General features: G+C 47.7%; 1 protein-coding gene across 1 annotated transcript in view; it reads left to right on the top strand.

Moving 5' to 3' along the window:
* Positions 1 to 2,226: 2,226 nt before the first annotated feature.
* The window catches only part of LOC121273968 (zinc finger protein 239-like), a gene marked incomplete at its 3' end in the record, with an annotated part of 75,005 nt that continues 65,145 nt past the window's right edge, over positions 2,227 to 12,086 (top strand). The window contains exons 1-2 of the mRNA XM_041181107.1: positions 2,227 to 2,267; positions 6,199 to 6,584. Coding sequence (XP_041037041.1) covers positions 6,298 to 6,584 — 287 coding nt within the window. The remainder of the gene's footprint in view (positions 2,268 to 6,198; positions 6,585 to 12,086) is intronic.

Genomic DNA, 12,086 nt, shown 5'->3' with positions numbered 1-12,086 from the left:
GAAATTCAGATCTGTCCAAATAATAATTGCAGAAGGTGATTCTTGTAATTTAAAAGTATAAAAACAAAGCTGGAAATGTTCAGCAGCATCATCAGCTGGGGGGTGCATGATTCATCAGAACTGCCCTGTCCAGTTCCCAACAATGTATCAACATGAAGCAGAAAACTCTCTCCTCCCTGCTCCCACTCCCACTCACTGAGTCTGAACTGGGTACAATGTGTCAACATGAAGTAGAAAACTCTCTTCTCTCTGCTCCCACTCCCACTCACTGAGTCTGAACTGGGTACAATGTGTCAACATGAAGTAGAAAACTCTCTTCTCCCTGCTCCCACTGCCCCTCACTGAGTCTGAACTGGGTACAATGTATCAACATGAAGCAGAAAACTCTCTTCTCCCTGCTCCCACTGCCGCTCACTGAGTCTGAACTGGGTACAATGTATCAACATGAAGTAGAAAACTCTCTTCTCCCTGCTCCCACTCACTGAGCCTGAACTGGATACAATGTGTCAACATGAAGTAGAAAACTCTCTCCTCCCTGCTCCTACTCCCCCTCACTGAGTCTGAACTGGGTACAATGCAGAAGGAGCCATTACTGTGTCCAGAGTTTTTTAAAATTATTATTTATAAATAGTGTTCAAAGTAGTGTTACTATTAGTTATGTTAGAGTGTGTTAACACAACTGTTTAAACTACCCTCTGGGGAGCTTGGACACGTGCTCCCAGCAGACAGGGCATCATTTCACTTCACAAGGTATCATAGGGAGGATTAGCATACCCCCATCCCATAAGCCTTTCCTTCTTATTTCAACATTCCAGCAGATAAATAATGTTTCAATCTGCTGATATAATTTTAGAAAATTAGTTATAACTGATCGACTCAATCCCAAGCAAGAATGTGCATTGTGCAGAAATCAATTAATTTTTGCTCACCACAAGTGTGAACAGTGTGCGTTTGCTAGACCACCACTTGTCCGGGGAGACTCCATTAGCTTTGTGCAGGGGTAGTGTTGTAGCCAATGAGTTTTAACTGAGGTGTGGAAAAACATGCAGAATCTGCTTAGGCTGCAGTCGATGGGGGTCGATATCAAGGAGCAACTCCAAGAGGTGAAAAGCCAGCAAGCTTCGCTCTTTTCTTCAGAGGCCTCCAAGATCATCTTCCGTTCCAGAGTCCACTCCGTGGAGCAGGATGAGACGTGCTCACGTTTCTTCTTCCAAAAGGTACACACAGAGAGCTCTGTGATCAGCAGCCTGAAGGAAGAAGACGGCTCAGTAAAGTCATCATAGTTCGACATTCTGAAGATCAGCAAATCCTTTTATGCCGGATTGTATGACGTAAAGCCCACAGACAGCACGGCCTCCCAGTCCTTCCTGTCCTCTATCACGGAGGTCTTAGACGACAGTACACGGGAGAGTCTGGACAAAGGGCTAAGTCCTGACGAACTGACTGAGGCCCTTGAGTCCTTCGAGAAGAGTAAAACTCCCGGAAGCGACGGCTTGCCGGCGGAGTTGTATTCGGGTCTGTGGGACTGGATCGGCCCGGACCTGCTAGAAGTATTCGAGAGTATGCTCCTGGCCAGCAGTATGTCAGAATCCATGAGGAAAGGCATCATCACCCTCATCTACAAGCACAAGGGGGAAAGGGAGGAAATTAGAAATTGGCGACCCATTTCACTGTTGAATGTGGACTATAAGATTCTGTCCAAGGTCATCGCCAATCGGGTCAAATCCGCTCTGGAATTGGTGATCCACCCTGACCAGACCTGCACTGTGCCGGGCAGTAAGATCTCTGACAGCCTCGTGCTGCTCAGGGATACGATTGCCTATGTACAGGACAGGGGTGTGGATACCTGCCTCATCAGCCTGGATCAGGAGAAGGCCTTTGACAGAATATCGCACACCTATATGGTGAATGTGCTCTCCAAAATGGGGTTTGGGGACGGAATTCGCAATTGGATCCAACTGCTCTACACTAACATCAGTAGTTCAGTCTCGATCAATGGGTGGGAATCAGTTGGCTTTCCTATTAAATCTGGAGTCAGGCAGGGCTGCCCTCTCTCACCTGTTCTTTTCGTGTGTTGCATAGAACCCTTTGCTGAGTCCATCAGGAATGATCCGGGCATAAGAGGAGTGACGATCCCAGGCAGTGGAGGCACTCAGGTCAAAGTCTCCCTGTACATGGACGATGTCGCCGTCTTCTGCTCGGATCCGCTGTCGGTGCACAGACTGATCCACATCTGCTACCAGTTTGAACTGGCCTCGGGAGCCAAGGTAAATCGTGGGAAGAGCAAGGCCATGTTCTTTGGGAACTGGGGTGACCGATCCTTTGTCCCCTTCACTGTCAGGGCTGATGACCTGAAGGTGCTGGGGATATGGTTCGGAGGGACCAGGGCATGCGTTAGAAACTGGAAGGAGCGAGTGTCTATGGTGAAAAGGAAACTGGGCATGTGGGAGTGACGCTCCCTCTCCATTGTGGGTAAGAACCTGGTCATCAGGTGTGAGGCACTCTCGCTGTTGCTGTACGTGGTGCAGGTCTGGCCCATTCCACATTCCTGCATGGTGGCGATCACCCGAGCCATCTTCCTCTTTATCTTGAGGTCGAAAATGAATCATGTCCACAGGGACACAATGTACAAGCCTCTAGATAAAGGGGGAGAAACATGCCCAACATCGCCCTCATTCTGATGGCCACCTTTGTGTGTGGCTGCATCAAGCAGTGCGTAGACCCTCAGTATGCAAACACCAAGTGTCACTACATGCTGAGGTTCTACCTGTCCCCGGTGTTACGAAGGATGGGTCTGGCCACGCTGACGTGGAACGCTCCAAGTCGTTGGATCGTGCCGTACCACCTGTCCCTCGTGGGAAAATTTATGCAGAGAAACACCTTTGACCACAGGTCCATCAGGCAGTGGTCAGCATGTAATGTCTTAAAGGCCCTGAGGGTGGACCCGGTGGGATGGTTCCCCGAGCAGACTGACGAAGTCATTTGGCAGAATGCCTCATCACCAGAACTTTCCAACAAGCACCAAGATGTAGCTTGGCTGGTGGTGAGAAAGGCCCTCCCTATATCAGATCCTTCCTACACGCCAGGAGTCTCACCCCCTCTGCACGTTGCCCTCGAGGTGGCTGTGGTGGGGAAGAGACCGTTGTTCACCTCCTTTGTCTGCCAATGATTGTAATATTCATTCTTTGTACTTATACACCTTGTGATTCATGTTGTAAAAGTTGAACCTGATTGTATTTTTGTAATGGTGATTTTGAAATGGTTCGAAATGTTTTTGAAGATTTATGAATAAAGTATATTTTTGCAAAAACAAAAAAACTGAGGTGTGGAATTGGTGATCCACCCTGACCAGACCTGCACTATGCCGGGCAGGAAGATCTCTGACAGCCTCATGCTGCTCAGGGATACGATTGCCTATGTACAGGACAGGGGTGTGGATACCTGCCTCATCAGCCTGAATCAGGAGAAGGCCTTTGACAGAATATCACACACCTACATGGTGGATGTGTTCCCCAAAATGGGGTTTGGGGAGGGAATCCGCAACTGGATCCAACCGTTCAACACCAGCATCAATAGTGCAGTCTCGATCAATGGGTGGGAATCAGATAGCTTTCCGATTAAATCTGGAGTCAGGCAGGGCTGCCCTCTTTTGCCTGTTCTTTTCGTGTGTTGCATAGAACCCTTTGCTGAGTCCATCAGGAAGGGTCCGGGCATAAGAGGAGTGACGATCCCAGGCAGTGGAGGCACTCAGGTCAAAGTCTCCCTGTACATGGACGATGTCGCCGTCTTCTGCTCGGATCCGCTGTCGGTGCACAGACTGATCCACATCTGCTACCAGTTTGAACTGGCCTCGGGAGCCAAGGTAAATCGTGGGAAGAGCAAGGCCATGTTCTTTGGGAACTGGGGTGACCAATCCTTTGTCCCCTTCACTGTCAGGGCTGATGACCTGAAGGTGCTGGGGATATGGTTCGGAGGGACCAGGGCATGCGTTAGAAACTGGAAGGAGCGAGTGTCTATGGTGAAAAGGAAACTGGGCATGTGGGAGTGACGCTCCCTCTCCATTGTGGGTAAGAACCTGGTCATCAGGTGTGAGGCACTCTCGCTGTTGCTGTACGTGGTGCAGGTCTGGCCCATTCCACATTCCTGCATGGTGGCGATCACCCGAGCCATCTTCCTCTTTATCTTGAGGTCGAAAATGAATCATGTCCACAGGGACACAATGTACAAGCCTCTAGATAAAGGGGGAGAAACATGCCCAACATCGCCCTCATTCTGATGGCCACCTTTGTGTGTGGCTGCATCAAGCAGTGCGTAGACCCTCAGTATGCAAACACCAAGTGTCACTACATGCTGAGGTTCTACCTGTCCCCGGTGTTACGAAGGATGGGTCTGGCCACGCTGACGTGGAACGCTCCAAGTCGTTGGATCGTGCCGTACCACCTGTCCCTCGTGGGAAAATTTATGCAGAGAAACACCTTTGACCACAGGTCCATCAGGCAGTGGTCAGCATGTAATGTCTTAAAGGCCCTGAGGGTGGACCCGGTGGGATGGTTCCCCGAGCAGACTGACGAAGTCATTTGGCAGAATGCCTCATCACCAGAACTTTCCAACAAGCACCAAGATGTAGCTTGGCTGGTGGTGAGAAAGGCCCTCCCTATCAGATCCTTCCTACACGCCAGGAGTCTCACCCCCTCTGCACGTTGCCCTCGAGGTGGCTGTGGTGGGGAAGAGACCGTTGTTCACCTCCTTGTGGATTGTGCCTTTGCAAAGAAGGTCTGGAGAGAGCTGCAGTTCTGTGACACAGGACTCTGTGTTCTACGGGCTGTTCCCAGGGACACACACCGAGACAAACATCAACTGCAGCTGCAGGATCATCAACTTGGTGAAAGACACTCTTTGGTCTGCCAGAAACTTGTTGGTCTTCCAGCGCAAAGAGTTGTGTCCCCCCCGACCGAGTGTTGCAGACTGGCACATTCCACAGTTCAGGACTACGTGCTGAGGGACGCACTAAAGCTTGGGGCAGCTGCCACAAAGGTGCAATGGGGAGGGGTCGCTGCCTAAGACCTTTCTGCCACAGTGCATCGAGGGACTGGGAACTGTTTCAATCCCCTCGGGCTGTACAGCTCAAAATGAATGTCTGCAAATGATTGTAATATTTATTTATTGTATTGATGCATTTCGTGATACACATTGTAAAAGTTGAACCTGATTGTATTTTTGTGATGGCGATTTTGAAATGGTTTGAAATGTTGTTGAAGATATTTTATGAATCGAGTATATTTTTGCAAAAAAAAAGCAAACACAGCCTTTAAAATAAGGATGAGAATTTTATAATTTAGGTTCTCCTTAATCCAGAGTCTGCAGGTCAGTGAGCACAGGGTGATGGGTGAACAAGACTTGGTGCGAGTAAGCACACGGGCAGCACAGTTTTGGATGACCTCAAGATTACAGGGAGGGTGAAAGTGGGAGGCCGGCCAGGAGTGCGTTAGGATAGTTAAGTCTAGAGGTAACAAAGGAAAGGATGAGAGTTTCAGCAGCAGATGAGCTGAGACTGGGGTGGAGTCGGGCGATGTTACTGAGCTGGAAATGGACGGTCTTGGTGATGATGTGGATATGTGGTTGGAAGCTCATCTTGGGGTGAAAGTTTTCACCATGGTTATGAACGGTTTGGTTCAGTCTCAGACAGTTGTCAGGGAGAGGTGCAGAGTCAGTGTCTGGGGAGTGGAGTTTGTAGTGGGGAGTAGAGTTTGTAGTGGGGACTGAAGACAATGGCTTCAATCTTCCCAATATTTAAATGGAGTAATTTTCTGCTCATCCAGTACTGGATGTCAGACAAGTCAGGACGGTGTGTGACTTGGAGGGGAACTTGGAGGTGATGGTGTTCACATACACCTGCTACCCTTGTCCTTCTGGGTGTTGGAGGTTGAGGGTTTGGGAGGTTCTGTCAGAGTTCTCCTGCATCTCTCACTTCTCTCTCGCTCTTTCTCCCTCCTCTCCGAGAAGCCCAAATCTTGTGTAGGCCCAGACCGGGTGACATTAGTGAACCAGTTGGGTTTTTATCACAATCCAGCAGTTTTCATGGTTACTTTTCCCTTGTGCCGGCCCCACAAATTCCCAGATTCATTCAGCTCAATTTCACAACCTGCCTTTGTGTTTTTGTGGGTTCTCTCTCACTCCCCTTTTTCTGTTTTAAATCAGTTCCACAGGGGAGGGGAGGATTTGCTGTTGGGAAACTCACACCAAGACCTGAGAGAGTCACTTGATTCATCAGGACCTGAATATTATCGGCCTTTCAACATGGAAGCAGAAAGCGCTGCTCACGCTGGGGAGAAACCGTGTAAGTGCAGGGACTGTGGGAAGGGATTCAATTACCCATCTGACCTGGAAACTCATCGACACAGTCATACTGGGGAGAATCCATTCACCTGCCCTGAGTGTGGGAAGGGATTTACTCAGTCATCCAGCCTGCTGACTCGATCATTCGACCTACTGACACACCAGCGAGTTCACACTGGGGAGAGACCGTACACCTGCTCTGAGTGTAGGAAAGGATTCACTCAGTTATCCAACCTGCTGAGACACCAGCGAATTCACACTGGAGAAGGGGCCGCTCACTTGCCCTGACTGGAGGAAGGGATTCATTAATTGAACCTACTCACTGAAACACCACCGAGTTCACACTGGGGAGAGACCAGTCAGCTGGTCTGTGTGTGGAAAGTGATTCACTCAGTCATTTGTGCTGCTGAGACACCAGCGAGTTGACAAGTAACAGCAAAATCCAATTACTGTAGTTAATCACATCCTGGATGGAACCATGTTCATTGGGTTCTGTTTCTGCTGATGTTAATAAACTCCAGCCCAGTTATAGAGGCTAATATTGTTGATACAAATCAATTAAATCAACTTGGTGTGAAATACAAGGTGTGTCGAATCTTTTTAATGTCTCCAATGCTCTCCCTCTCCCCTGTCACCTCCATCCTCACCAACAAGTGTGAGGAGCTTATGGAGCTTCTTTGTCACTAAGATTGAGACAATCCGATCAGCTGCCTCTGCTGCTTCCCTCCCTCCCACTAGCCCACTGGGACAATCTGTCTCTAAGGTTCCTTCTTGTCTGAGCCCTGAACTCACACTTTCCTCCAGGTTCTCTCCCATCTCTCCTCATGCCCTCTCAGTGTTCATCTTGTCCATGAGGCCCTCCTTCTGCTCCCTTGACCTTATTCTCACCAAACTGCTGATTATCCAACTTCCCCATGTTAGCTGATATTGTTAATGTTTCTCTCTCTTCTGGTAATGTCCCTCTCATCATCAACTCTATCATCATCACCCATCCTAAAAATAAACTCTTGACCTGACCGTCTTTTCAAACAACTGCCCCATCTCCAACCTCCCTTTTCTCTCCAAAATCCTTGAACTTGGTGTCCCCCAAGGATCTATCCTTGGCCCCTCCTATTTCTCATCTACATGCCATCACTAGACAACATCATCCAAAAGCACGGTATTAGTTTTCACATGTACACTGACAACACCCAGCTCTACTTCACCACCATCCCTCTCCATTCCTCCACTGTTACTAAATTATCCAACTGCTTATCCCAAATCCAGTACAGGATGAGCAGAAATTTCCTCCAATTAAAAATTGGGAAGACCAAAGCCATTGTCTTCGGTCACCATTACAAATTCCGTTCCCTAACTACCGAGTCCATCCCTCTCTCCAGGAACTGACTGAAACTGAACCACACTGTTCACAGTCTTGGTCTTTTATTTGGCTCCAAGGTGAGTTTCTGACCACATATCTACACCACCACTAACACCAGATATTTCAATCTCCATAACGCTGTCTGTCTCCACCCCACCCCCAGCTCATCTGCTGCTCAAACCCTCATCCATGCCCATGTTACCTTTAGACTTGACAATTCCAATACATTCCTGGCCAGCCCCTCACATTCACTCTGTACCCACACAGAAACATGAGGTCATCCAAAACTCTGCAATCCATGAGCTTTATCAGGCCAAGTCCCGTTCACCCTTCACCCCTGTAGTCATTGACCTAAATTGGCCCCTGTTCAAGCAATGCCTCAATTTTAAAATTCGTAACCTTGTTAATAAATCCCTGCGTGGCCACGACCCTCCCTATCTCTGTAACTTCTAGTCGCACACCCACCGACATACCTGTGCTGTCTCATCCCATACTCTTTAGCATCCCTGATTTTAATTACTCCACCATTGGTGGCTGTGCCTAGGTGTAAAGTTCTGGAATTTCCTCCCGAAACCCCTCCAGCTCTCTCCTGATTAAAGAGGCTTGTTAATATCTGCCTCTCCAATCAAGGTTCTGTCCATTGACCCGAATATTGACCCATGTCACTCGATGTCAAATGTTTCTTTATGAAAGTCCTGTGAAGCACCTTGGCCTGTTTTGTTACATTAAAGGTATTATATAAATACAAGTTGTTTCTGTTTCACGACAGCCAGTTTGTGCACAGTAAGATTCCACAAACAGCAATCAGACTAACTGATTAATCCAGTTTTTTTTGGTGCTGTTAGTTAAAGCACAAATGTTGGTCCCACTGCACCAGGAGAACTCCCCTGTGGAAAGGATGTGGAGTTGTTGAGCTCTCCTGAGCTGAGAGTGGAGCTGATTGAGCTGTCGGGCCTGCAGTGTACCTTGCAGAACCGCTGTCTGGGATCTTTCCTCTTAATTCACTGACTCCCAGCTGAAGTTGTTGCTGCAGTTAAATAGTTAATTTTGAATATCAATCCCAACTTAATCTTCGGAGCAAAATCTGCCAGTTCAAATCAGCTTCAAAAGAGAAAGAAATTTCAATAGAGGTGGAGGAGGTCACAAAGGTGCGACAGTGGATGGGATTTTCTGGGCTTGAGCAGTTCAGCTGGAATTCCATCCTTGCCGGGTGTCTTTCTGCTTGCCAAGGAATCAATGGCCTTTTCGAGCTCAAGTGATGAGGGTTCCTCATCCAACTCAACCATGAAAGGAAGCTGCAGGAGAGAGTCAAACGGAGACTGGGAGATGTCTGTCCGACAGGTACAGCTCACAGTCGTGTTCACCCCAGCGGGACATCTGTCTAATTCTGTCGGTGAGTACTTCAACATCTACTGATTTTAGGGGGACAACTTTGGTGATGGTCGGACCAAATGCCCTCCTGATCCCATCATACACAGCACGTAGATTTCCACTGTCACAGGCAGCTTGGATTTCTTGACATGGGCTGATCCAGTGTTTATTCGCACAGTATCTTCCTCTGTTTTAAACAACTGTCTCAGCTAATTTCAAGTTACACAGTGTTCAAGCTTATGTTGTAATTGGGTAGGCTTTGCTTTTTGCTTCAATGACAGATTCATCTCTGCTGACTGGGTCTCAAATCAGTCTTTGTTGTGGGTTCCACCTTTCCCAAATGTTGCTGCTGCTGTGTCAGAAATGATTGAACTCAGCCACTTCCAAGATTCAGCAATATCAACATTGACTGATGAAGCTTCCATTGATGAGCCTATAAAATATTTGACTATTTTGTTTATCTTCCTTGATTATTAAATTTCACCAATATAAAATGCAATATGAAAGTAGGGAAATTTTACTGCAGCTGTACAGGGCCTTGGTGAGACCACATCTGGGATATTGTGTACAGCTGTGGTCTCATTAGAAACAGATATAATTGCATTGAAACAGTTCAGAGAAAGTTCACTCAACTCATCCCTGGGATGAGGGGCTTATCTTCTGAAGAAAATTTGACATTCATCCATTGGAGTTTAGAAAAATGAGAGGTGATCATAATGAAACAGATAAGATCCTAAGGGGACAAAAACAGAAAATGTTGCCAAATCTCAGCAGGTCTGCCAGCATCTGTGGAGATAAAGACACAGTTAACGTTTCGACTCCGTATGACTCTTCTTCAAATCTTGAGGGGATTTGATAGGGTAGGTAGCAGGAGGATAATTCCACTTGTGAGACACAGAACGAGCGGACACAGTTTAAGAATATGTGGTCTACCATTTAAGACGGAGTTGATAAGAAATGTTGTTTTCCCAAGGGGTCATTGTTATGTAGAATTATTTTCTACAAAAAGCAGTGGGGGCTGGGTCATTGAATGTATTCAGAGCTGAGTTAGACAGATTATTGATAGACAACAGAGTCAAGGGTTATGGGGGACAGACAGGAAAGTGGAGTTGATACCACAACCAGATCAGCCATGATCTAATTGAATGCTGAAACAAACCCAAAGGGCTGAATGGTCTCCTCCTGCTCCTAAGTCTTTTGTTCCTATATGTTTCTATAATGGAGGTGTCACTATCAGTCCTGCATGTGATTAAGACCAGCAATAACAGCAGAATCTAACTCCTACAGTCACTTGTGAACTTGCTGGAGTCTCAGTAGCTGGATAACCAATGGAATCCCTTCTCACACACAGTGCAAGTGAATGACCTCTCTCCAGTGTGAACTCGCTGGTGGGCTTTGAGGTTGCCTGAATACCTGAGCCTCTGTCTACAGGAAGTGCAGCTGAATGGCTGAATGAACTCAGTGTGAACTCGCTGGTGAGTTACTTGTAGCAGGATTCCTAGCCTCTGACCTGGACTTGTAGCCACAGTATTTATTTGGCTATTCCAGATCAGTCTCTGGTCAATGGTAACCCCCAAAATATTGATAGTGGTGGATTCAGTGATGTAATGCCATTGAACATCAAGGGGCGATGGTTGAATTTTCTCTTGTTGGAGATGGTCATTGCCTGGCACTTGTCTGGCACGAATGTTACTTGCCACTTGTCAGCCCAAGCCTGGATATTGTCCAGGTCTTGTTGCATTTGGACATGGACTGCTTCAGTATCTGAGGAGTCACGAATGGTGAACATTGTGCAATCATCAGCGAACACCCTCACTTCTGACCTTATGATGGAAGGAAGGTCATTAATGAATTGGCTGAAGATGGTTGGACTGAGGACACGACCCTGAGGAACTCCTGCAGTGATGTCCTGGAGCTGAGATGACTGACCTCCAACAACTACATCTTCTTGTGCTAGGTATGACTCCAACCAGCAGAGAGTTTTCCCCCTGAAGCCATTGACTCCAGTTTTGCTAGGGCTCTTTGATGCCACACTCGGTCAAATGCTGCCTTGATGTCAAGGACAGTAGCTCTCACCTCATCTCAGGAGTTCAGCTCTTTTCTCCATGTTTGAACCAAGGCTGCAATGAGGACAGGAGCTGAGTGGCCCTGGTGGAACCCAAACTGAGTGTCAAAGAGCAGGTTATTACTGAGCAAGTGCCACTTGATAGCACTATTGATGTCCCCTTTCTGGATGTGATAGGACTGCAAAACTTAGATCTGATCCATTGATTGTGGGATGCCTAGCTTTGTCTATCACTTGCTGCTTATGCTGTTTGGCATGCAAGTAGTCCTGTGTTATAGTTTCACTAGCTTGACACCTCATTTTTAGGTACACCTGGTGCTGCTCCTGCACTCTTCATGGAACCAGGGTTGATTCCCTGGCTTGACGGTAATGGTAGAGTGGGAGTTATGCCGGGCCATGAGGTTACAGATTGTGATTCAGTACATTGCTGCTGCCAGTGATGGCCCACAGCACTTCATGGCTGCCCAGTCTGTTCGAAATCTTTTCTATTTAGCATGGTGATAGCCACACAACACGATAGAGGGTATCCTCAATGTCAAGATGGGACTTCATCTCCACAAGGGCTGTGTGGTGGTTACTCTTACAGGTACTGTCATGGACAGATGCCTCTGCGGCAGGCAGGTTGATGACAATTATGTTTTTCCCTCTTGTTGGTTCACTCAGCACCAGCTGCAGACCCAGTCTAGTAGCTATGTCCTTTCAGACTCACCCAGCTCAGTGTGTAGTGGGGCTACCGAGCCATTCTTGGTGATGGACATTGAAGTCCCCCACCCAGAGTACATTCGGTGCCCTTGCCACCCTCAGAGCTTCCTCCAAGTGGTGTTCAACATGGAGGAGCACTGATTCATCAGCTGAGGGAGCACGGTACATGAGAATCAGCAGGAAGTCTCCTTGGTCATGTTTGACCTGATGCCACGAGACTTCATGTGGTCCGGAGCCGATGTTGAGGACTCC

The sequence above is a fragment of the Carcharodon carcharias genome (genome assembly GCF_017639515.1).
Source record: "Carcharodon carcharias isolate sCarCar2 chromosome 27 unlocalized genomic scaffold, sCarCar2.pri SUPER_27_unloc_7, whole genome shotgun sequence".
In the NCBI taxonomy this organism is placed as follows: domain Eukaryota; kingdom Metazoa; phylum Chordata; class Chondrichthyes; order Lamniformes; family Lamnidae; genus Carcharodon; species Carcharodon carcharias.
The sequence above is the reverse complement of the archived record's forward strand: the minus strand, read 5'-3'. Positions and strand labels throughout refer to the sequence as shown.